This window comes from Scyliorhinus torazame, chromosome 1 (genome assembly GCF_047496885.1).
Source record: "Scyliorhinus torazame isolate Kashiwa2021f chromosome 1, sScyTor2.1, whole genome shotgun sequence".
Lineage (NCBI taxonomy): Eukaryota > Metazoa > Chordata > Chondrichthyes > Carcharhiniformes > Scyliorhinidae > Scyliorhinus > Scyliorhinus torazame.
The window spans coordinates 358,296,839-358,323,992 of NC_092707.1; the positions used below are offsets into that span (position 1 = coordinate 358,296,839).

General features: G+C 46.5%; 1 protein-coding gene across 3 annotated transcripts in view; it reads left to right on the forward strand.

The window, feature by feature from the left end:
• The window catches only part of srbd1 (S1 RNA binding domain 1), a 425,904-nt gene that overhangs the window by 391,833 nt on the left and 6,917 nt on the right, over positions 1 to 27,154 (forward strand). For all 3 annotated transcript variants that reach the window (XM_072510745.1, XM_072510754.1, XM_072510763.1), the window contains exon 21: positions 6,037 to 6,221. In XM_072510745.1, the coding sequence (XP_072366846.1) occupies positions 6,037 to 6,221 (185 nt within the window). The remainder of the gene's footprint in view (positions 1 to 6,036; positions 6,222 to 27,154) is intronic.

Genomic DNA, 27,154 nt, shown 5'->3' on the forward strand with positions numbered 1-27,154 from the left:
AGTTACAGGGGGAAATCCGGAAGTTGTCATCTGAGATGTGTTGCTCCACTCTTAGCTTGTGAAAATGGCATCTCCTTATCTGGCTTCCAGAACACCATGAAAGTCCTATACTTATGTCGTAAATGTGGACTAAACTTGCCCCAGAAGGTTGCAACTTGTCCATTTCAACGTAAGTACCCTTTAAATCAATGATAAATCTTACTGCCAACAACTTCCCTGGCACTGAAAATAGCCTTTACATGTTTGGAGTCTCATTCCTGCAGATTTTAGTTACTTTTCACTTTTTAAAGACTTCTCCACATATTTTTCCATTTCTTTGTCTCCCTCACTCTCTCTGAATCCCATCTTTATTTCTCTTTCTCTTTCTTTAATTTCAGTTTTTGTACCTCATCTGCCAATCAATTCAATATTCTAACTGACCGTTGCTGTTTCAGACACTGATCTATTCAGTAACAGTGCTTCAACTTGATTTCTTAAGGTGATAAATAGTAATTAGCCCTGTTCAGACAGGCCTCAGATGCCCAGTTGAAGGTGTCAAGCTATTTCCATCCCCCATTTACAGAAACTTGCTTTGCAGAAGCTCATGGAAATTAAATGGGTAGTGACAAATTTAACAATCGCCAGATATCGTTTGCTTATCAACCACCGAGTTCATGCACCAGATATGACTAGAAAGAAAAGTTGTGATTCATTTTTTTTTCTCTTTTTGCTTTAATACTCCTGTCCTGCATTGGTGATATAGAATATAGAAGCATTTGGATATAGAATACAGTAACATTGGGGTATAGAATACAGTTACATTTGTTTCTTGGCAAATTAGTGAGGAAAATTCAGATGAATGACAGATCTTGTCAATAGCCTGTAATGCTTTACGTGCTAGATTGAATGCCACTATATTTTCCTATTGCATAATAGGCTTTACGGTCATTGAAAATAATTATTTGGTTTTTTAAAAACGACATCATTAGCAGTTGAATTGTAGAGCAAATACCTGCTCCTCGTTCTATTCAGACATTTTATTTAACAATTTGTATTTTTCTGTTTACTTATATCCGTATGTCTGTCTGCCTGTCTACTGCAAAGGAAACATATTTTTTCACAGGAACCAATCAAAAACATTTATTTTGCTATCTCGAGTATGATTTCTTACAAGGTTCTTATCCTCATGATATCAATCTGCCCACAGCCCATACCGCAGCCTCCCTTTATAACATGTTCAACTCACTGTGAACCATTTGCCTCAAGGACGTTCAATGGAATGGGCAGAAGGAGGAAATTCATTACGGGTATTGTTAGGAAGTCAATTGTCTTAGATGCCATTGACCCCAATTCCTGACCAATCATAATGTGAATAACTAGCTAAAATCTATTTGCATAAAAGAAAATAGGATACTGATACAGCATTAGCACTCGTCTGGGGATCTACAGTAACCTCCTCAGCTTTCACAGGTGTTATAGTTTTAAAAGCTACAGGCATATATGGCATTCTTCACATTTGAGATCACTAGTTTACCATATGGAGTCTGATTTTTTTTTCAGAAGTGCTTTAATACACCGGTATGCAGTTAAGGGTGTATTGCATTCAATAAAAAGAAAACCTGCAGGTTATACTTGGTGCTCTTTGATTGCAGATTTCAGTTTAATTAACATTGGTCTAGTAGCTTTCTGGTAGATGCAGTACATATTTTTAAAAGATGTATGAATTACATTTGGGTGAAATTTTACAAGGCTGTAATGTACAATTGAATTATTTAACTGATGTCCTGCACCACTGTAATGAAGCTCAGTTGGTTTCTGGATGTCATCTGAACCAGGAGATTATGTTACAGGCTATAAGTCACTTCAGCTCAACTGTTATTATAGTAGTAATGGTATATTTGTACTAATTTTCAAATGGTTATGGTGCTGTAACATCTGTGTGGCTGTGGAATCTGTTAAAGTCTAGCAGTCTGCAGCATGACAGTCTTTTGAAGAGGCAATTAAGTTTTGAAGTAGGATGGAGGAGTACAACAGAAGCTATGATGAAAGTCTTTTGACATATCAATATATAACAAGAAAGGTATTTTTGAAGGCTACAAACCTAGTGCTAGGTTTAATGCAATGTTTCAAGTAGCATACTGATTAGAGGTGTGGGAAAACTATGAAGGCAGGCTCCTTTGTAGGAGCATAAGAAAATGTGTAATTAGAATAGCCTGTTTAGTGACCAGGCTCACTGCTGCCACAGATTATGTACCTACCATGGACTTTAGGTCAACAATTTAACCTTGGGTAATCTCCATACTCTTTGATTCTCAAAGATGACTAAACAAAACTCCAGGGATATTCATTTATCCTCACTTCTCCCAATATTTAACTGAACCATGCCACTTTCCATGTGGCCTTTTTAAAAAATTCATTAATGGAATGTGGAGATCACTGGCATGGGTTGTCTGTGGAGTAACCATCATATTGCGTGGATTATAGGAACATCCCTGTTTATACCTCTTTCAATAATGTCCAGCCCTGGATCGTAACAAATATGTATCCAAGTATTTTTGAAGGCTACATAACTACCTTTGCTGCCAGTCTGTTCCACTTGATCATTTTTCCCAATACATGCTTTATTTGAGGCTCATCAATTGGCATGTGCTATACCTTGCATATTTATGGATCCTCTTCTATGTTGACAATCTGCAACAATTAAGCCTGAAAGAAATGGATCAGTACTACATAACCTACCTCAACACCCCCTTTGCCACCTCTTGGCTGAGGAGCTGAACAGGTTTTTTGGGTCAGTCTTCACAGTGGAAGACGCAAATAACATGCCAGTGACTGATGGAAATAAAGATATGATGGGTGAGGACCTTGAGATGATTGTAATCACTAAGGAGGCAGTATTGGGCAAGCTAATGGGGCTAAAGGTAGACAGGTCTCCTGGCCCTGATGGGGTGCATCCCAGAGTATTAAAAGAGATGGCTAGGGAAATTGTAAACGCACTAGTGATAATTTATCAAAATTCACTAGACTCGGGGGTGGTCCCAGAGGATTGGAAAGTAGCAAACGTGACACCACTGTTTAAAAAAGGAGGTCGGCAGAAAGCGGGTAATTATAGGCCGGTAAGCTTAACTTCGGTTGTAGGGAAAATGCTGGAATCTATCATTAAGGAGGAAATAGCGGGGCACCTGGAGGGAAATTGTCCCATTGGGCAGACGCAGCATGGGTTCATAAAGGGTAGGTCATGTCTGACTAATTTGGTAGAATTTTTTGAGGACGTTACCAGTGCAGTAGATAACAGGGAGCCAATGGATGTGGTATATCTGGATTTCCAGAAAGCTTTTGACAAGGTGCCACACAAAAGGTTGCTGCATAAACTAAAGATGCATGGCATTGAGGGTAAAGTGGTAGCATGGGTAGAGGATTGGTTAACTAACAGAAAGCTGAGAGTGGGGATAAATGGGTGTTTCTCTGGTTGGCAACCTGTAACTAGTGGGGTCCCTCAAGGATCAGTGTTGGGCCCGCAGTTGTTCACAATTTACATAGATGATTTGGAGTTGGGACCAAGTGCAATGTGGCAAAGTTTGCAGACGACACTAAGATGAGTGGTAAAGCAAAAAGTGCAGAGGATACCGGAAGTCTGTAGAAGGATTTGGATAGGTTAGGTGAATGGGCTAGGGTCTGGCAGATGGAATTCAATGTTGCCAAGTGTGAGGCTATCCATTTTGGGAGGAATAACAGCAGAATGGATTATTATTTAAACGGTAAGATGTTAAAACATGCTGCTGTGCAGAGGGACCTGGGTGTGCTGGTGCACGAGTCGAAAAAAGTTGGTGTGCAGGTGCAACAGGTGATTAAGAAGGCTAATCGAGTTTTGTCTTTCATTGCTAGAGGGATGGAGTTCAAGACTAGGGAGGTTATGCTGCAATTGTATAAGGTGTTGGTGAGGCCACATCTGGAGTATTGTGTTCAGTTTTGGTCTCCTTACCTGAGAAAGGACATATTGGCACTGGAGGGAGTGCAGAGGAGATTCACTAGGTTGATCCCAGAGTTGAGAGGATTAGATTATGATGAGAGGTTGAGTAGACTGGGACTGTACTCATTGGAGTTTAGAAGGATGCGGGGGGGATCTTATTGAAACATATAAAATTATGAAGGGAATGGATAGGATAGATGCGGGCAGGTTGTTTCCACTGGTCGGGGAAAGCAGAACTAGGGGGCATAGCCTCAAAATAAGGGGAAATAGATTTAGGACCGAGATTAGGAGGAACTTCTTCACCCAAAGGGTTGTGAATCTCTGGAATTCCTTGCCCAGTGAAGCAGTTAAGGCTCCTTCTTTAAAAGTTTTTAAGAAAAAGATAGATACCTTTCTAAAGAATAAAGGGATTCGGGGATATGGTGTACGGGCCGGAGAGTGGAGCTGAGTCCACAAAGATCAGCCATGATCTCATTGAATGGCGGAGCAGGCTCGAGGGGCCAGATGGCCTACTCCTGTTCCTAGTTCTTATGTTCTTATGTTCTCACACCCAATTATTTTTTCCAATTAAGGGGCAATTTAGCGTGGCCAATCCACCTACACTGCACATTTTTGGGTTGTGGGGGCGAAATCCACGCAGACACGGGGAGAATGTGCAAACTCCACACGGACAGTGACCCAGAGTCGGGATCGAACCTGGCACCTCAGCGCCGTGAGGCAGCTGTGCTAACCACTAGGCCACTGTGCTGCTCCCAAAACGTCTTTTTTGGCTCTCTGTGGGAGCACGAGTGGTCCTCTAGGCACCATAAGAAATGTTTACATTTCCCTTACCTCTGTTTGACCTCCATCCTTGACCTCGAGGCTCGGTGGCTTAACTGAATGCTTGGAACCATTCCTGCCTCACCTGCTGATTTTGAACAGAAACCTAACTGGATCTATACAGATGAGGCCTGGGAGGTACAATCTCTTGTGCCTCGTGCTACAAAGATCAGGACATTAGACGGCTTCCTTAGTCCTGTTCCGGCCTATGCATCTGCTCCCCAAAGTTGAAATTGGAATTATTATTCCAAATGTGGCCTCATCTGCGATGCATACAATATTAGAATAACCTAAAATCTAATGCTTATGACATGGAATCTGCTTTTGATTAGCTGTTTTGGAAACTGCTTGATATCAACTGGAAACTTGTAGTGAACAATAATAATTGTACTTGCATCCTTTTCCTTTTCCACATGTGCTAATGGCCATCATTTTAATCATGTTCATGTGTTCGTTATTTTACTGCTCCAGTATGCATTGGTTTACATCTGTCTACATTAAAATCCAACTACTGTTTATTAGCCCATCTGGCCCTGATCTTTGCGACAACTCTTTTTTTTTTTTTTTTGCTGCTTATATTTATCACTTTTTGAGAAATCAAGGCCAACACTCATATACAAAACACCACTAACGTTGGAAAAATGAATTAAAAGATGAGATAAATCGGGAATTATTGCACCAGGACAGTAGGTTTCAGTTTTAAAATTCCGCAAGTTGCAGGAGGAAGGAAACCCTGAAGGGGGCAAGGAAAGAATGAATAAAGTCTGAGAAGGATGCGGTTAGTCCTGCTTCTAAACACTGTGAGGATGCATAGAGAAAGAAGTGTGTGAAAGACACAGTGTATTTGGAGTTTAGGAGGAAACAGTCCTGAAGCTCCACAAGTCATTGACACAGCTTTTTGTACTTAGCATTACCATCTGTTTCGTATTTCCAAGCTAGTTTTTAATCCATTTGTTTCATTAATTTCATGATCCGTAACTTCTTTAAATCTCACATGTGGAATATTATTAACTTCCTTCACATAGGTGATGGCTTTGACAATTGTCTGTCTAGTGAGCCATTGATAATATGTTGTTCCCACAATCCGAATCCTTTAGTTGTGTCATAACATTATAAGATGGGCCTTTACATACTTTCATTAATTCTAAGCAGTACTGTGAAGGAACCAGTTTGGTACAGCATGGAGCATTTTGAATAGGTGGTCTGCAGTATTGTGTGCAATTTATTATTTTTTTACTGTATATCATATTTTTCTTTACCTTTTCCAGATTTTTATCCTTTATCAATGGAAACCTGTCTGACATTGGAAGGCCTGCTTTGCAGCACAGTGTGAAGGCAGCGCTGAAAACGAATTTGCTGGATGCCTTTGCTCAAAGACTTGATACAGCGGTGCCAACGCTGCAGATGATTATTGATGGACTGACACAGCCTCATGATTATGACATTAGAGCAGGTAATGAGTTCTTACAATTGCAAATATTTGCCTTTGTTAGTTCAATAACATTATTATTTAGTTTAAGTAAATTATTTTCTAAATATCTGGGTTTATATAAAGTTAATAAAATCCTTAGTTATTATTGCCAAGATCTGTATACTTGAATTTACCATTATTGGTAGTAAACTAACAATGAAGTTCTAAGAAAAATCTCTTAGTCTGTCAGTTATAAATCTTGATTCACTTAATGTTGCTGTTTTGTTCATTTGAAGCTTACGACCATTTTTCATGCAGCATGCAGAGCAACGACCAGGGCTTACTGTTGTATCTTCACAGTAATTGATAAAAGGGAAGCAATCCTTATTTAAATGGCAATTACAAATAGGGATAAATAAGCGTTACATTCAATTTCAAACCACCTTTGAATTGCATCCCATATTTCATTGGATGCAAGAGAGAGAGGATGTATATTAATTCTGCCATAGCTAAGGTACAGGCATGAAGGTGGTGGGTTTTAACCAAGCTGACATCATTAGATGTAAATTCCAACATTTGTACATTAGGATCTGCTGATCAAACTTGCGGCACAGTAACACAGGAGTAGGTCAGATGAACCATCTAAGGAAGGCCGATGCTGGAATCTTCATTATACTGTTGATCTTTTGTCATCAAAATTTCTTGCTCTTTATTCCATTTGCCAGTGTGGCTCACTCTCTCTCTCTCTCTCAGGGCAGGATTTTTCAGATAGCAGGATTTCCTAGCCTGCTACCCGAAGAGTCAGTGGAGATGCATTCCCCACTGACACACGCTACCCAGCAGCTATTTAACATTTGCCGGACTGTTAACTGGCTAAGGGTGAGACTTCTGTCCCCAACTGGGGAGGAAGTTCCGCCTTAGACAGTTGCTGGCCAATCAGATAGCCGGCAGCTCTGTAGCCCCAACGCCATCAGGTTCAAACAGTGGCCACTGCTAGGATTGCAGCCAGTTACTGAAGAAGAAGAAGTAATAGAGGCTGGACTGAAGATATGGCCGGGTATCAGCGAGGGGAGTGAGGGGGTTGATGGGTCATGTTAGAGAGGTCAGGTGGTGGAGGATTAAAGGGGAGTGTGACCATGGTGCCTCTGATGGGCACAGGGGAACCCCCTCACCTTACCTATCACCAGCCCATATTGGCATTAGCACCCCTCTGCTGCAGGGAAAGTAGCAACAGAGGTTTGATGAGGAACTTAAGTGGCCATTAATTGGCCATGATGTGGAGATGCCGGCGTTGGACTGGGGTGAGCACAGTACAAAGTCTTACAACACCAGGTTAAAGTCCAACAGGTTTGTTTCGATGTCACTAGCTTTCGGAGCGCTGCTCCTTCCTCAGGTGAATGTAGAGGTCTGTTCCAGAAACACATATATAGACAAATTCAAAGATGCCAAACAATGCTAGGAATGCGAGCATTAGCAGGTGATTAAATCTTTACAGATCCAGAGATGGGGTAACCCCAGGTTAAAGAGGTGTGAATTGTATCAAGCCAGGACAGTTGGTAGGATTTTGCAGGCCAGATGGTGGGGGATGAATGTAATGCGACATGAATCCCAGGTCCCGGTTGAGGCCGCACTCATGTGCGGAACTTGGCTAAAATTTCTGCTCGGCGATTCTGCGTTGTCGCGGGTCCTGAAGGCCGCCTTGGAGAACGCTTACCCGCAGATCAGAGGCTGAATGCCCTTGACTGCTGAAGTGTTCCCCGACTGGAAGGGAACATTCCTGCCTGGTGATTGTTGCGCGATGTCCGTTCATTCGTTGTCGCAGCGTCTGCATGGTCTCGCCAATGTACCACACTTCGGGACATCCTTTCCTGCAGCGTATGAGGTAGACAACGTTGGCTGAGTCGCACGAGTATGTACTGCGTACCTGGTGGGTGGTGTTCTCACGTGTAATAGTGGTATCCATGTCAATGATCTGGCACGTCTTGCAGAGATTGCCATGACAGGGTTGTGTGGTGTCGTGGTCACTGTTCTGAAGACTGGGTAGTTTGCTGCAAACAATGGTTCGTTTGAGGTTGCGCGGTTGTTTGAAGGCAAGTAGTGGGGGTGTGGGGATGACCTTGGCAAGATGTTCATCGTCATCAATGACGTGTTGAAGGCTGTGAAGAAGATGACGTAGTTTCTCCGCTCCGGGGAAGACTGGACGACGAAGGGTAGTCGAATTAATTGGCCAGTTAGCAGACTCATTAGACCCAAGAGCAGCAGGGCCACCCGACGCCTGCACTGCCCCCATAGAATGAGAGACAGGCCGTGAGTAGGCAGGTATGCGGCGGGATGGCCATATGCTGCATTTTCCAAGCTCCCCTGCCTTCAAATCTCCTAATGGGGGGCCGTAATATTCTACATTCGACCCAGCGAGGGAAAGAGCGAGCAAGTCAGTTTAATAGAGCTACCAATCAGTCTCACTTCACTTCTCTTTCTGCGTAGCCCTGCAAATTTTCCTTTTAACAGTTATTATTGAATCCGCTTTTAGTCAAGGCATTCGGGATAACCCGTCTGAATTAAAAATAAAATCTGATCTCGCCACTGACTTTTTTGCCAACTTTATTCTGTCTCCTCTTGTTATTGACCCTCCTGCCTGTGTAGCCAGCATCTCCCGATCAAAACCCTTCGTCATTTTAAACACCTATGAAATCTCCCCTAACCTTCCTTCCTCGAAAGGGAACAATCCCCATTTCTGGCCTCTGCATGTCACTGAAACCATTCATCCCTGGTACCATTCTAATAATTCCCCTCTTTACCTTCTCTAAGGCCCAACGTCCTTCCTAAAGTGTGGTATCCAGTATTGGACAGAATACACTAGCTGATATCTAGCCAGTAATTTATAACAGTGTTGCATAACTTTCTTGCTTTTGAACTCTGCTTAGATTTATTTAGCTATGAATCTCATATGCCTTTTCAACAAATTTATCAACTTCTGCCACCTTCAAAGATATGTACTAAGACCCCAGGTCATCTGTTCCTCTTTTAAAATTGTATCATTTAGTTTATGGTAAATGCCTCTTCCATTTTGCTTTCCAAAATAATTTCACAAAAATTGTATCCTCCTCATTGCTGCATTTTCAAGTTCCATGTCATCTGCAGATTTTGAAAATATGCCCTGTATGCCCAAGTCCAGGTCACTAACATATATCAAAAGGAGCAGCGTTCCTAATATAGTGGTCCCAGGGGACACCACTGTACAATTCCCTCCAGTCTGAAAACATTACTGCTCCGTGCTTTCTGTCTCGCAGCCAATTACATATCTGTGCTGCCGCTAACCTTTATTCCTCTGGACTTCAACTTTTCTAACAAGTTTATTACATTTATTTGAAGCACTTCCCTAAAATGATCAGAAAGGCTGCAAAATGTTTGGCCCATGAGAAATTGGTGGAGGAAGAACAAAGAAACAGGAAAGTCAGTCTTACAGGGCACCATATTTAGGGGGAGATGGTAGCATGTTGGTACTGTCACTGGTCTAGTCATCGAGAGATGCAGGCTAATTCACAGAGGGGCATATGTTTCAAATCCCACCAAGCCAGCTGGTGGCATTTAAGTTTAGTTTTTAAAAAAGTGAAAGCTAGCCTCAACAGTGGTGACAATGGAACTGTCATCGACTATCATGAAAGAAATCGCGTTCAAAGAATGTTTTTAAAACATACACGATGATCAAGACCCTCATGCAGTCGTGAGGGTTTATAGCCTGGAACATCATTCCTTTTTTTAAAAAACTCTTTTTATTGGCTTTTTTCGTATTTATAAACAGCTACTGTGTATATAGTCCACAGGGCAGCTATATTCTGTCAGGTAAGAAGGGATGGAGGCTAGGCCAGTTGCATGCTCCTCCTGTAGGATGTGGGTGGTGAGGTATACCACCGGTGTCCCCGCTGACTATACCTGCGGGAAGTGCACCCAACTTCAGCTCCTCAAAGACCGTGTTAGGGAACTGGAGCTGAAGCTGGATGAACTTCGGATCATCCGGGAGGCAGAGGGGGTGATTGAGAAGAGTTACAAGGAGGTAACCACACCCAAGGTACAGGACAAGAATAGCTGGGTTACAGTCAGGGGGAAAAAAACAAACAGGCAGACAGTGCAGGGATTGCTCGTGGCCGTTCCCCTTCAAAACAAGTATACCATTTTGGATGCTGTTGGGGGGGGATGACCTACCGGGGGAAGGCCCTAGCGGCCAGGTCTCTGGCACTGAGTCTGGCTCTGGGGCTCAGAAGGGAAGGGGGGAGAATAGAAAAGCAATAGTTATAGGAGATTCAATGGTTAGGGGAATAGATAGGAGATTCTGTGGTCGCGAGCGAGACTCCCGGAAGGTATGTTGCCTCCCGGGTGCCAGGGCCAGGGATGTCTCGGATCGTGTCTTCAGGATCCTTAAGGGGGAGGGTGAGCAGCCAGAAGTCGTGTTGCACATTGGTACCAACGACATAGGTAGGAAAAGGGGTGTGGAGGTAATAAACAAGTTTAGGGAGTTAGGCTGGAAGTTAAAAGCCAGGACAGACAGAGTTGTCATCTCTGGTTTGTTGCCGGTGCCACGTGATAGCGAGGCTAGGAATAGGGAGAGAGTGCAGTTGAACACGTGGCTGCAGGAATGGTGTAGGAGGGAGGGCTTCAGGTATTTGGATAATTGGAGCGCATTCTGGGGAAGGTGGGACCTGTACAAGCAGGACGGGTTAGTTCTGAACCAGAGGGGCACCAATATCCTGGGAGGGAGGTTTTCTAGTACTCTTCGGGAGGGTTTAAACTAATTTGGCAGGGGAATGGGAACCGGATTTGTAGTCCAGCAACTAAGGTAGCTGATATTCAGGATGCCAAAGCATGTAGTGAGGCAGTGGGGAAGGGAACACTGACAAAGGAGAGTACTTGCAGGCACGGAGATGGGTTGAAGTGTGTATACTTCAACGCAAGAAGCATCAGGAATAAGGTGGGTGAACTTAAGGCATGGATCGGTACTTGGGACTACGATGTGGTGGCCATCACGGAAACTTGGATAGAAGAGGGGCAGAAATGGTTGTTGGAGGTCCCTGGTTATAGATGTTTCAATAAGATTAGGGAGGGTGGTAAAAGAGGTGGGGGGGTGGCATTATTAATTAGAGATAGTATAACAGCTGCAGAAAGGCAGTTCGAGGAGTATCACCCTATTGAGGTAGTATGGGTTGAAGTCAGAAATAGGAAAGGAGCAGTCACCTTGTTAGGAGTTTTCTATAGGCCCCCCAATAGTAGCAGAGATGTGGAGGAACAGATTGGGAAACAGATTTTGGAAAGGTGCAGAAGTCATATGGTAGTAGTCATGGGCGACTTTAACTTCCCAAATATTGAGTGGAAACTCTTTAGATCAAATAGTTTGGATGGGGTGGTGTTTGTGCAGTGTGTCCAGGAAGCTTTTCTAACACAGTATGTAGATTGTCCGACCAGAGGAGGGGCAATATTGGATTTAGTACTGGGTAATGAACCAGGGCAAGTGATAGATTTGTTAGTGGGGGAGCATTTTGGAGATAGTGACCACAATTCTGTGACTTTCACTTTAGTAATGGAGAGGGATAGGTACGTGCAACAGGGCAAGGTTTACAATTGGGGGAAGGGTAAATACGATGTTGTCAGACAAGAATTGAAGTGCATAAGTTGGGAACATAGGCTGTCAGGGAAGGACACAAGTGAAATGTGGAACTTGTTCAAGGAACAGGTGCTACGTGTCCTTGATATGTATGTCCCTGTCAGGCAGGGAAGAGATGGTCGAGTGAGGGAACCATGGTTGACAAGAGAGGTTGAATGTCTTGTTAAGAGGAAAAAGGAGACATATGTAAGGCTGAGGAAACAAGGTTCAGACAGGGCATTGGAGGGATACAAGATAGCCAGGAGGGAACTGAAGAAAGGGATTAGGAGAGCTAAGAGAGGGCATGAACAATCTTTGGCGGGTAGGATCAAGGAAAACCCCAAGGCCTTTTCCACATATGTGAGAAATATGAGAATGACTAGAGCGAGGGTAGGTCCGATCAAGGACAGTAGCGGGAGATTGTGTATTGAGTCTGAAGAGATAGGAGAGGTCTTGAACGAGTACTTTTCTTCTGTATTTACAAATGAGAGGGGCGATATTGTTGGAGAGGACAGTGTGAAACAGATTGGTAAGCTCGAGGAAATACTTGTTAGGAAGGAAGATGTGTTGGGCATTTTGAAAAACTTGAGGATAGACAAGTCCCCCGGGCCTGACGGGATATATCCAAGGATTCTATGGGAAGCAAGAGATGAAATTGCAGAGCCGTTGGCAATGATCTTTTCGTCCTCACTTTCAAAAGGGGTGGTACCAGGGGATTGGAGAGTGGCGAATGTCGTGCCCCTGTTCAAAAAAGGGACTAGGGATAACCCTGGGAATTACAGGCCAGTTAGTCTTACTTCGGTGGTAGGCAAAGTAATGGAAAGGGTACTGAAGGATAGGATTTCTGAGCATCTGGAAAGACACTGCTTGATTAGGGATAGTCAGCACGGAATTGTGAGGGGTAGGTCTTGCCTTACAAGTCTTATTGAATTCTTTGAGGAGGTGACCAAGCGTGTGGATGAAGGTAAAGCAGTGGATGTAGTGTACATGGATTTTAGTGAGGCATTTGATAAGGTTCCCCATGGTAGGCTTATGCAGAAAGTAAGGAGGCATGGGATAGTGGGAAATTTGGCCAGTTGGATAACGAACTGGCTAACCGACAGAAGTCAGAGAGTGGTGGTGGATGGTAAATATTCAGCCTGGATCCCAGTTACCAGTGGCGTACCGCAGGGATCAGTTCTGGGTCCTCTGCTGTTTGTGATTTTCATTAATGACTTGGATGAGGGAGTTGAAGGGTGGGTCAGTAAATTTGCAGACGATACGAAGATTGGTGGAGTTGTGGATAGTGAGGAGGGCTGTTGTCGGCTGCAAAGAGACATAGATAGGATGCAGAGCTGGGCTGAGAAGTGGCAGATGGAGTTTAACCCTGAAAAGTGTGAGGTTGTCTATTTTGGAAGGACAAATATGAATGCGGAATACAGGGTTAACGGTAGAGTTCTTGGCAATGTGGAGGAGCAGAGAGATCTTGGGGTCTATGTTCATACATCTTTGAAAGTTGCCACTCAAGTGGATAGAGCTGTGAAGAAGGCCTATGGTGTGCTCGCGTTCATTAACAGAGGGATTGAATTTAAGAGCCGTGAGGTGATGATGCAGCTGTACAAAACTTTGGTAAGGCCACATTTGGAGTACTGTGTACAGTTCTGGTGGCCTCATTTTAGGAAGGATGTGGAAGCTTTGGAAAAGGTGCAAAGAAGATTTACCAGGATGTTGCCTGGAATGGAGAGTAGGTCTTACGAGGAAAGGTTGAGGGTGCTAGGCCTTTTCTCATTAGAACGGAGAAGGATGAGGGGCGACTTGATAGAGGTTTATAAGATGATCAGGGGAATAGATAGAGTAGACAGTCAGAGACTTTTTCCCCGGGTGGAACAAACCATTACAAGGGGACATAAATTTAAGGTGAAAGGTGGAAGATATAGGAGGGATATCAGAGGTAGGTTCTTTACCCAGAGAGTAGTGGGGGCATGGAATGCACTGCCTGTGGAAGTAGTTGAGTCGGAAACATTAGGGACCTTCAAACAGCTATTGGATAGGTACATGGATTACGGTAAAATGATATAGTGTAGATTTATTTGTTCTCAAGGGCAGCACGGTAGCATTGTGGATAGCACAATGCTTCACAGCTCCAGGGTCCCAGGTTCGATTCCGGCTTGGGTCGCTGTCTGTACAGAGTCTGCGCGTCCTCCCCGTGTCTGCGTGGGTTTCCTCCAGGTGCTCCTGTTTCCTCCCACGATCCAAAGATGTGCAGGTTAGGTGAATTGGCCAATGATAAATTGCCCTTAATGTCCAAAATTACCCTTGATGTTGGGTGGAGGTGTTGACCTTGGGTAGGGTGCTCTTTCCAGGAGCCGGTGCAGACTCAAAGGGCCGAATGGCCTCCTTCGGCACTGTAAATTCAATGATAATCTATGATTAATCTAGGACAAAGGTTCGGCACAACATGGTGGGCCGAAGGGCCTGTTCTGTGCTGTATTTTCTATGTTCTATGTACATTACATTTTTATGTAAATTATGCTAATTTACTTTATTTTACAGAGGTTTGTTTTGTCCTTCATTTAACTAACTCTTATGTACATTTTGTTGCCCTCTGGATCAGTCTAAGATTTTCTCCCCCCCCCATTGGTTTCAGCACTCTTCCGCTTCTCTTGTGGTTTCCCCACCTTCCTCCTCCTCCTCCCCCCCCCCCCCCCCCCGGGTTGCGTAGTCCTTTGGTTCCCCATCTATCTTTCTCCCCTCTTCCCCCCCCCCCCCCCCCCCCCCAGCTTACTCCTCGCTGCTGGCCTCAAATAGGTTTTGGGACAGGCCGACGAACTGCCCCCAAGTATCCAAGAAGCCTTCCTCTGACCCTCGGGTGGCGTACTTAATCTTCTCCAGGTGGAGAAATTCCGAGAGGTCAGCGAGCCAGTCTGCAGCTTTGGGTGGTGCTGCCGATCGCCAGCCGAGCAGGATTCTCCGGCGTGCGATTAGGGAAGCGAAAGCAAGGGTGTTGGCCCCCTTCCCCAGCAGCTCTGGCTGCTCCGGTACCCCGAAGATTGCCACTATTCGGCATGGCTTCACCCTCACTCCCACAACCTTGGACATTGCCTCAGGGAAGGCTGTCCAGAACCCAGCAAGCTTGGGGCAGGCCCAAAATATGTGGGTGTGGTTGGCCGGGCCCCTCTGGCACCGCTCACATTTGTCCTCCACCTCCGGGAAGAACCTGCTCATTCGGGTTCTGGTCAGGTGCGCTCTGTGCGCCACTTTGAGCTGCATTACGCTTAGCTTTGCGCAGGAGGAGGTGGGGTTCGCCCTGCTCAGTGCTTCGCTCCAGAGTCCCCATCCCACCTCTGTCCCCAGTTCGTCCTCCCATTTTTGTCTGGTCTCGTCCAGTGGTGTTTGAGCTCTGTCCAGTAGCTGTCCGTATATTTTCCCACATAGTCCCCCTTCTCGCTGCTTGCGCCTATCAGGTCCTCTAGTAGTGTGTTTTCTGGTGCCCCGGGGAACCCTACTGTCTCTTTGCGGAGGAAGTGTTTTATTTGGAGGTGTCTTAATTCCTGTCCTTTTGATAGTTTCCACTTCCTCGTCAGTTTGTCCAGTGTCGCCAGTCTGTGCCCTACGCAGAAGTCCCCGACCGTCAATGTGCCCCCGTCCTGCCTCCATCTTTTGAAGGTGGTATGGGGGGAATCTGTGATTGCCGCAGATGGGGGCCATGCATCATTCCTTACATATCCATGAAGATGTATGTCAACAGGCGTGTGCAGAAGTTCCTAATATTCTCTCTACTCTGCCACACATTTCGGAGACGCTCTCTCTAGTATTGCCACAAAGGATGACATTAAATTGACATTGTGCTATCTGCCACACATTTTCAGGGAGCTTGCAGTACTGTCATATAGTTCTACGGCCCTGCAGGCAGGGCCCTTGAGATTAATTGAATGTTCCTTATCTGCTGTCTGACATCACTTAATCTCCCACTCAGATTAATTATGCTCCACCTCCAGTACGTCCTCTCCTGACTTTGCGAGTTATGAATCAGCCAATTCCATAAGACATAGGAGCAGAATTAGGGCACTCGGCCCATCGAGTCTGCTCCGTCATTCAATCATGGCTGATATTTTCTCATCCTCATTCTCCTGCCTTCGCCCCATAACCCCTGATCCCCTTATTAATCAAAAACCTATCTATCTCTGTCCTAAAGACACTCAGTGATTTGGCCTCCACAGCCTTCTGCGGCAAAGAGTTCCACAGTTTCACAACCCTCTGGCTGAAGAAATTCCTCCTAATCTCTGTTTTAAAGGATTGTCCCTTTAGTCTGAGATGGTGTCCTCTGGTTCTAGTTTTTCCACAAGTGGAAACATCCTCTCCACATCCACTCTATCCAGGCCTTGCAGTATCCTGTAAGTTTCAATCAGATCCCCCCTCATCTTTCTAAACTCCAACGAGTACAGACCCAGAGTCCTCAACCGTTCCTCATACGACAAGTTCTTCATTCCAGGGATCATTCTTGTGAACCTCCTCTGGACCCTTTCCAAGGCCAGCACATCCTTCCTTAGATATGGGGCCCAAAACTGCTCACAATAAACCAAATGGTGTCTGACCAGAGCCTTCTACAGCCTCAGAGGTACATCCCTGGTCTTGTATTCTAGCCCTCTTGACATGAATGCTAACATTGCATTTGCCTTCTTAACTGCCAACTGAACCTGCACATTAACCTTAAGAGAATTGTGAACAAGGACTCCCAAGTCCCTTTGTGCTTCTGATTTCCTCATTTCGAAAATAGTCTATGCCTAAATTCCTCCATCCAAAGTGCATAAGCTCACACTTTTCCACATTGTATTTCATTTGCCACTTCATTGCCCACTCTCCTAGCTCGTCCAAATCCTTCTGCAGCCCCCTTGCTTGCTCAATACTACCTGTCCCTCTACAGATCTTTGTATCATCTGAAAACTTAGCAACAGTGCCTTCAGTTCCTTCTTCCAGATCATTAATGTATGCTGTGAAAAGTTGTGGTCCCAGCACAGACCCCTGAGGCACACCACGACTCACCGGCTGCCATCTTGAAAAAGACCCCTTTATCCCCACTCTCTGCCTTCTGCCAGTCAGTCAATCCTCTATCCATGCCAGGATCTTACCCTTACATCATGGGCTCTTAACTTATTTAACAGTCTCCTCTGTGGGAGCTTGTCAAAGGCCTTCTGGAAGTCTAAATAAATCATGTCCACTGGTTCTCCTTTATCTAGCTTCCTTGTACCTCCTCAAAGAACTCTTAACAGATTAATCAGACACGACCTCCCTTTGACAAAGCTGTGTTGACTCAGTCCTATTTTATCATGCACTTCCAAGTACTTCGCGGTCTCATCTTTAATAACAACTCTAAAACCTTACCAATGACCGTAGTCCGGCTAACCGCCCTATAATTTCCCGTCTTCTGCCTCCCTCTCTTCTTTCTTTAAAAAATATATTTTATTTAAGTTTTTTGGCCAAACATAACAATACGAAGTGTTTCTTTTACACAACAATAAAGCAATATAAATAACCGTGGCCAGTTCTAAACAAATAAATAAGTAATATATAAACAAAAACAAAAAACAACAAAACTAAATGGCAACTGCCTTGTCCAAAATAAATACTCTCCAAAAATACAATCCAATATACAATTACATATACCAAATACCTATACATATACAATAACATCCCTGAGAGTCCGTCCAATTCCTCCCCCCCGCCGCCCCCCTGGGTTGCTGCTGTTGTCTACTTCTTTTCCACTCCCTCTATCTTTCTGTGAGGTAGTCGACGAACGGTTGCCACCGCCTGGTGAACCCCTGAGCCGAACCCCTTAACACGAACTTAATCCGTTCTAACTTTATAAACCCTGCCATATCGTTTATCCAGGTCTCCACACCCGGGGGTTTGGCTTCCTTCCACATTAACAATATCCTGCGCCGGGCTACAAGGGACGCAAAGGCCAACACGTCAGCCTCTCTCGCCTCCTGCACTCCCGGCTCTTCTGCAACCCCAAATATAGCCAACCCCCAGCTTGGTTCGACCCGGACCCCCACCACCTTCGAAAGCACCTTTGCCACCCCCACCCAGAACCCCTGTAGTGCCGGGCATGACCAGAACATGTGGGTGTGATTCGCTGGGCCTCTCGAGCATCTCGCACACCTATCCTCTACCCCCAAAAATGTACTAAGCCGTGCTCCAGTCATATGCGCCCTGTGTAGCACCTTAAATTGTGGCAGGCTTAGCCTGGCACACGAGGACGATGAGTTTACCCTACGTAGGGCATCAGCCCACAGCCCCTCCTCAATCTCCTCCCCCAGTTCTTCTTCCCATTTCCCTTTCAGCTCATCTACCATGATCTCCCCCTCGTCCCTCATCTCCCTGTATATGTCCGCCACCTTACCGTCCCCCACCCATGTCTCTGAGATCACTCTATCCTGCACTTCCTGCGTCGGGAGCTGCGGGAATTCCCTCACCTGTTGCCTCGCAAAAGCCCTCAATTGCATATACCGAAATGCATTCCCTTGGGGCAACCCATATTTCTCCGTCAGCGCTCCCAGACTCGCAAACGTCCCATCTACAAATAGATCTCTTAGTTGTACTACCCCAGCTCTTTGCCATGCTCCAAATCCCCCATCCATTCTCCCCGGAACGAACCTATGATTGTTTCTTATCGGGGACCGCACCGAAGCTCCCGTCCTTCCCCTATGCCGTCTCCACTGCCCCCAAATTTTCAATGTAGCCACCACCACCGGGCTTGTGGTGTATTTCTTTGGTGAGAACGGCAACGGCGCTGTCACCATTGCTTGCAGGCTAGTCCCCCTGCAGGACGCCCTCTCCAATCTCTTCCACGCCGCTCCCTCCCCTTCTCTCATCCACTTACACACCATTGAAACATTGGCGGCCCAGTAGTACTCACTTAGGCTCGGTAGTGCCAGCCCCCCCCCCCCTGTCCCTACTACGCTGCAAGAATCCCCGCCTCACTCTCGGGGTCTTCCCAGCCCACACAAAACTCATAATGCTCTTCTCAATTCTTTTTTAAAAAGCCTTCGTGATCACCACCGGGAGGCACTGGAACACAAAAAGGAATCTCGGGAGGACCACCATTTTAACCGCCTGCACCCTACCTGCCAATGACAGGGACACCATGTCCCATCTCTTGAAATCCTCCTCCATCTGTTCCACCAACCGTGTTAAATTAAGCCTATGTAATGTAACCCAATTCTTGGCTATCTGGATCCCCAGGTACCGGAAGTCCCTTGTTACCTTCCTCAACGGTAAATCCTCTATCTCTCTGCTCTGCTCCCCCGGATGCACCACAAATAACTCACTTTTCCCCATGTTCAGTTTATACCCTGAAAAATCCCCAAACTCCCCAAGTATCCGCATTATCTCTGGCATCCCCTCCGCCGGATCCGCCACATATAGCAACAAATCATCCGCAGACAGAGATACCCGGTGTTCTTCTCCCCCCCTAAGTACTCCCCTCCACTTCCTGGAACCCCTCAGTGCTATGGCCAGGGGTTCAGTCGCCAATGCAAACAATAACGGGGACAGAGGACATCCCTGCCTCGTCCCTCTATGGAGCCGAAAATAGTCAGACCCCCGTCCATTGGTGACCACGCTCGCCATCGGGGCCCTATACAGCAACTGTACCCATTTGATATACCCGTCCCCAAAGCCAAATCTCCTCAACACCTCCCACAAATAATCCCACTCCACTCTATCAAATGCTTTCTCGGCATCCATCGCCACCACTATCTCCGCTTCCCCCTCTGGTGGGGGCATCATCATTACCCCTAGCAGCCTCCGTATACTTGTATTTAGCTGCCTCCCCTTCACAAACCCAGTTTGGTCCTCATGGACCACCCCCGGGACACAATCCTCAATCCTCATTGCCATTACCTTGGCCAGGATCATAGCATCCACATTCAGGAGGGAAATGGCCCTGTATGACCCACATTGCAGCGGGTCTTTTTCCTTCTTTAGGAGGAGCGATATCGTTGCCTCTGACATAGTCGGGGGCAGCTGCCCCCTTTCCCTCGCCTCATTAAAGGTTCTCATCAGTAGCGGGGCCAGCAAGTCCAAATATTTCTTACAGAATTCAACTAGGAATCCGTCTGGTCCTGGGGCCTTCCGCGCCTGCATGCTCCCAATCCCTTTCACTACTTCCTCCGTCTCAATCTGTGCTCCCAGCCCCACTCTCTCCTGCTCCTCCACCTTAGGAAATTCCAGCTGATCCAGAAAGCACATCATTCGCTCCTTCCCGTCTGGGGGCTGCGCTTCATATAATCTTTCATAAAATGCCTTGAACACTCCATTCACTCTCTCCGCTCCATCTCTCCCTCCTCATCTCTCACCCCCCCTATCTCCCTCGCTGCTCCCCTTTTCCTCAGTTGGTGGGCCAACAACCTACTCGCCTTCTCCCCATATTCGTACTGTACACCCTGTGCCTTCCTCCATTGTGCCTCTGCATTACCCGTAGTCAACAAGTCAAATTCTACATGTAGCCTTTGCCTTTCCCTGTACAGTCCCTCCTCCGGTGCCTCCGCGTATTGTCTGTCCACCCTCAGAAGTTCTTTCAACAACCGCTCCCTTTCCCTAACTTTCTGCTTTCCTTTGTGTGCCCTAATAGATATCAGCTCCCCTCTAACCACTGCCTTCATTGCCTCCCAGACCACTCCCACCTGTACCTTCCCATTATCATTAAGTTCCAAGTACCTTTCAATACACCCCCTCACCCTTAAACACACCGCCTCATCTGCCAATAATCCCATGTCCATTCTCCAGGGTGGAAGCTGTTGTTTTTCTTCCCCTATCTCCAGGTCCTCCCAGTGTGGAGCATGATCCGAGATGGCTATAGCCGTGTATGCCGTCCCCGTCACCTTTGGGATCAGTGCCCGTCCCAAAACAAAAAAATCTATTCGTGAAAATACTTTGTGTACATAGGAGAAAAACGAAAACTCCTTACTCCTAGGTCTACTAAATCTCCAGGGATCTACTCCTCCCATCTGCTCCATAAAATCCTTAAGCACCCTAGCTGCAGCCGGCCTCCTTCCGGTCCTGGACCTCGATCTGTCCAGCCCCGGGTCCAGCACCGTATTAAAGTCTCCACCCATTACCAACTTCCCCACTTCTAGGTCCGGGATTCGTCCTAACATACGCCTCATAAAATTGGCATCATCCCAGTTCGGGGCATACACGTTCACTAATACCATCGCCCTTGCAGTTTGCCACTCACCATCACATATCTGCCCCCACTATCCGCCACTATAGTCTTTGCCTCAAACATTACCCGCTTCCCCACTAGTACGGCCACCCCCCCCTGTTTTTTGCATCTAGCCCCGAATGAAACACCTGCCCCACCCATCCTTTGCGAAGTCTAACCTGGTCTATCAGCTTCAGATGCGTCTCCTGAAGCATAACCACATCTGCCTTAAGTTTCTTTAGGTGTGCGAGTACCCGTGCCCTCTTAATCGGCCCGTTCAGCCCTCTCACATTCCACGTGATCAACCGGGTTGGGGGGCTCTTTACCCTCCCCCCCCCCCCCTTGACAACTAGCCATTTCCTTTTTCAATCCAGCTCCTCACCCGGTTCCCACGTAGCTGTATCCCCCCCAGGCGGCCCCCCCCCCCCCGCCCCTCCCCTCCCCTCCCATACCAGCTCCCCCTTCTCCCCAGCAGCAGCAACCCAGTTAACCCCCCCCTGCTAGATCCCAAGCTAGCGTAATTGCACCCCCCATGTTGCTCCCAGAAGTCAGCAAACTCTGGCCGACCTCGGCTTCCCCCCGTGACCTCGGCTCACACTGTGCGAGGCCCCCTCCTTCCTGCTTCCCTGTTCCCGCCATGATTACCATAGAGCGGGAACAAAGCCCGCGCTTCCCTTTTGGCCCCGCCCCCAATGGCCGACGCCCTCAGCTCCTCATCCTCCCTCACCCCCTCCCCCACGACATGGGGAAGAGAGAGAAGTTACAGGGTCGCAGGTTTAACAACTTGGGAAGTCCTCTCTTCCCCCTTTTCCGCCCTTCATCCCATAAATTCACTCCCCCACTTTTGTCCCAAACGTTCTTTTTCTGGCCCGCTCACTCCAGCTTCTCCTCGACAATAAATGTCCACGCCTCATCTGCCGTTTCGAAGTAGTGGTGTTTCCCTAGATGTGTGACCCACAGTCTTGCCGGTTGCAGCATTCCGAATTTGACCTTCCTTTTATGCAATACCGCCTTGGCCCGATTAAAGCTTGCCCTCCTTCTCGCCACCTCCGCACTCCAATCTTGATATACGCGGATCACCGCATTCTCCCACCTACTGCTCCGAGTTTTCTTTGCCCATCTGAGGACCATCTCTCTGTCCTTATATCGGAGAAATCTCACCACTATTGCTCGAGGAATTTCTCCAGCCCTCGGTCTTCGCGCCATAACCCGATAGGCTCCCTCCACCTCCAGCGGACCCATCGGGGCCTCCGATCCCATTAGCGAGTGCAGCATCGTGCTCACATATGCCCCGACGTCCGCCCCTTCTGCACCTTCAGGAAGACCAAGAATCCTGAGGTTCTTCCTCCTCGCATTATTCTCCAGCACCTCCAGCCTTTCCACACATCTTTTGTGTTGTGCCTCGTGGATCTCCGTTTTCACCACCAGGCCCTGTATGCCGTACTCATTCTCAGCAGCCTTTGCCTTCACGACCCGAAGCTCCTGTTCCTGGGTCTTTTGCTCCTCCTTTAGCCCCTCAATCGCTTGTAATATCGGGGCCAACAGCTCCTTCTTCATCTCCTTTTTGAGTTCATCTACGCAACGCCGCAGGAACTCTTGTTGGTCAGGGCCCCATATTAAACTGCCTCCTTCCGACGCCATCTTGCTTTGTGCCTGCCTTCCTGGCCGCTGCTCTAGAGGATCCACCGCAATCCGGCTACTTTCCTCTCTTTTTTTCCATCCGTGTCCAGGGGGGATTCCCTTCTGGATTACCGCACAGTGTTATTTGCCGTTAAAATTGCCGATGGGGCTCCTATTAAGAGCCCAAAAGTCCGTTCCACCGGGAGCTGCCGAAACGTGCGACTCAGCTGGTCATCGCCGCACCCGGAAGTCGCCTCCCTCTCTTCTTCAACAGTGGTGTTACATTAGCCACTTTTCAGTCCTGTGGGACCCTTCCTGCCTCCAGTGATTCCTGAAAGATCATCACCAATGCCTCCACAATTTCCTCAGCTATCTCTTTTAGGACCCTGGGGTGTTGTCCATCCGCTCCAGGTGACTTATCCACCTTCAGACCTTTCCGTTTCCCCAGAACCTTCTCCTTAGTAATGGTCACTACACTCACCTCTGCCCCCTGGTTCTCCTGGAGCTCTGGCATCCCACTGGTGTCTTCCACCATGAAGACTGATTCAAAGTAACTATTCAGTTCATCTGGCATTTATTTGTTTCCTATTATTACTTCTCCAGCCACATTTTCCAGTGGTCCAATGTCTACTTTTGCCTCTCTCTTACCTTTTATATATTGAAAAATACTCTTCCTATCTTTCTTTATATTACTAGCTAGCTTGCACTCATACTTCATCTTCTCCCCCTTATTGTTTTTTTATTTGTCCTCTGCTCGCTTTTAAAAGCTTCCCAATCCTCTGGCTTCCCACTAATACTTGCCACTTTGTATGCTTTTTCTTTAGCATTTATACTGTCCCTGACATCCCTCGTCAGCCATGGATGCCTTGTCCTCCCCTTAGCATGTTTCCTCCTCCTTGGGATGAATTTCTGTTGTGCCTCCCTAATAACCTCCAAAACCTCCTGCCATTGCTGTTCCACTGTCTTCTCTGCCAGGCTCCGTTTCCAATCAACTCTGGCCAGCTCCTCCTTTATGTCTTTGTAGTTACCCTTATTTAATTGTAATACCGTTACATCTGATTGCAGCTTCTCCCCCTCAAACTGCAGGGTAAATGCTCTCATATTGTGGTCACTGCTCCCTAAGGATCCCTAAGTTCCCAAATCAAGACTGCCTCATTACACATCACCAAATCCAGAATTGCCTGTTCCCTAGTAGGCTAAGTCACAAGCTGCCCCCAAAAAACATCTCTTGGACATTCCACAAATTCCTTTGTTTGGGATCCACTACCAACCTGATTTTCCCAGTCCACCTGCATTTGAAGTCCCCCCATGATTATTGTAATATTGCCTTTTTTACATGCCTTTTCTATCTCCTGATTTATTTTCTGCCCACATCCTGATTACTGCTAGGGGGCCTGTACATAACTCCCATCAGGGTCTTTTTACCTTTGCAATTCCTCAACTCTACCCACAGAGTTTCTATGCCTTCTGATCCTATATCGCTCCTTGCTATCGATTTAACTTCATTCCTTACCAACAATGCAACCCCGCCCCCTTTGCCCATCTGCCTGTCCTTTCGATAGGACATATATCCGTGGATATTTAGATCCCAGCCCTGATCCCCTTCAGCCACGTCTCTGTGATGCCCACAACATCGTACTGGCCAATTTCAATGTGCGCAACGAGCTCATCCTATATCCACTTTCCCTTCACGTTCATGACTGAAAAATTATCTTAGTGGGCAATAAGCTAGAATAAGAAAAATCAAGACCTCCATACTTACTGCTGCCTGTCTTTTGCGTTTATTTACACACCACTGCAGTGTATGAGGAAACTTTATAAAGTTTAGTTTCAGCTTTTGCTCATTGCATTTGAAAATTTAGGGCGCCATTCTCCGCTCCCGCGACTAAGTGCCCACGCCGTCGTGAACGCCGTCGAGGTTCACGACGGCGCGAAATGGCCCCATTCTCGACCGATTCAGGGCCTGAAAATGGGCTAGGATCGGCGCCGCGAGAAACTCGGGGGCGTGTCGCGAAAGCAGCGTCGTCAGCGCGCGCCGGGCATTGGCGCCGCATAAAAGCGGCGCACCGTCATCCGCCGCATAACTGGCGTCACCCGCGCATGCGCGGGTTGGCCGGTGGCAGCTGGCACGAACCCGCGCATGCATGGTTGCCTTCCCCCCCGAGGCCGCCCCGCAAGAAGATGTCGGATGGATCTTGCGGGGCGCGGAGGAATGGAGGTCCTCCTTCAGAGAGGCCGGCCCGCCGATCGGTGGGCACTGATCGCGGGCCAGACCGGCGATCTGAGTCCTACCCCGGTGAAAGAACCCCACAGCCCGCCCCCCCAGCGTTCCCGCGCTGTTCCCGCCGGCAGCGACCAGGTGTGGATGGCGCCAGCGGGAAACCGTAATTTTGGGCAGGCCGCTCGGCCCATCCAGGCCGGAGTTAGCGGGTGTAGTGGAGAATCGCCATTTTGGGTGTCCCGGGTGATTCTCCGGCCTGCGCCGCGCAGAACTCGACGGGGCCGTTCTCGCCACTTGGGTGAGGGCGTCGGACTGGCGTCGCGGGGAAAAATGGCGCGCCAGGCGATTCTCCCAACGGGCACGGGAGCGGAGAATCGCGCCCAAGATCTTCACTCCATTAATGCAAAAGCCAAGTACTACAGATGGAAGAAATGTGATGTAAAACCATAAAGTGCTGGAAATACTCAGGTCAGGCAGCATCTGTGAAGAGAAAAAAACAAGTTAACAAATCCAGTCAATAATCTTTGTGGTGACAGGTCATTGACCGGAAACATCAACTCTGTTTCCCTCTCCACACATGCTGTCTCACCTGCTGAATATTTCCAACATTTTCTGTTTTTATCTGCACTTCATTTTTGCATTCAGTTAACTTCCATTCCAGTAAATTCCAATCCGGCATATGCCTTTTAAGATAGGATCCTTGACACAAGATTGCACTCTGATCTGTTTACAGTGCCACAGATCTACCAGCATTGTGCTCCAATTATTTATTTGTTTGTGGTTTTCACAAACTAGAAGAAGACAAAAAAGACTGACAAAGTACCTTAAGAATGCCAGATAACTGCCACATTATTCATCACGTCAGCGTTCTGGCACAGAAAGTCTAAACACTACAATACAAACCTACAATAATTTGTCTTGAAACAGTCAGTTGTTGTGAGTATGTCCACTCTGGATACAGGTGGCAGCTGCAAACATGAGTGGGCTTATTTTGTGATCAGTGCTGTAAAGCTTGCTGATCATTTGTGTTGATGCCATTCAACAAGTGCTTTTGAGGCCTTTGTACCATATTTATTTTCTTCTGTCAAATTTGTTTGCGGACTTCAACTTCTCAAAGTTATTATTTTAAAAGGGCCGATATGTAGTATGCTGAAGGACCCTAAAAGAACAGCAGCAACATGCAAGTTACTCAGCTTTTCACCTAATCTGCCAGACCTGTTATGTGCACATAAGTAATTGTGGTTGTTAGATTAGTAGAATCAGAAACAGATGACTGGTTCTGGAGTGGATATTAACAGAAAACGATCGTTACTTCATTCCTTCTTAAACTTTTTATTTAGCCAATTCTTTTCCTTGCCAAATAGCCATAATTATGCTTGAGTGCTTATAAGTAGACTGAATAATATAGTCATGATGCTAAGAGATTTAACAGAAGGCGTATGCTGAACAGGGACTAACTGATATATATAAATTAGTGTCTTTAAAAAATCAGAAACAAATTGTAAAAAAAAAAAAATTCTGGACATGATTGGCAGCATGTGATGGATACCTTACAAGGGCATTTTACAGAGTATAAGACGTAAAACTGTTTCTGTGCAACCATTTGATGTTATGTGTTTGTTAAGACCTAGAAGTTGTAATATTTAAGTACACTTGGGTGGATAGCTCCAGTTCAGCACTTCTTCAGCTTGTATGGATGCCTTTTGGAAATAATTCAGTTTTTCTCCGAGCATCTCATCTTGTTAAGCTACTGAGAAACTGAACAGTGCCATTCCAGAAGTGCCCCAGGTTCAATCCTTGGCCTGTGCCTTACCAGCTGATCTCAAAAGAAGTACAGAAATTGCCTCCCTGCGCGTGCTGGATGGATGGATGTGTGCGCATGCCAGGTGATCACTCCTTGGCTTTGTTGCTGCCACATCCCATGCAGTCCACAGCTTTTCTCATTTCAGATTTTTTTTAAAGGAGGGCAAGGGGGTGAAGTATCATCAGAGCTTCTCTTCTTGCTGGATTTCCGTTTTAACACCAGTAGGGAAAGCGGGGAATAAATTTGCCAAAAAATAAGAGAAATGTCATTGTTTTTGTCTGTGATCTAATAAGCAGTATTACATTCCATGCATGTTACATTGCCTCATTCAAATCATATCATCCATGAACTTTAGAATCTGTTCTTTGGCATGGGATATATCCATTCTTCATTTGTGGTCAGGTAACCCTGTTGCAAAATTACTCCATATTTCTTCTTATTAAGCCATTGGGAAGCGTAAAAGAATTAATCCCCACGAGCATATGTAATTTAACTTTTTATTCCCTTT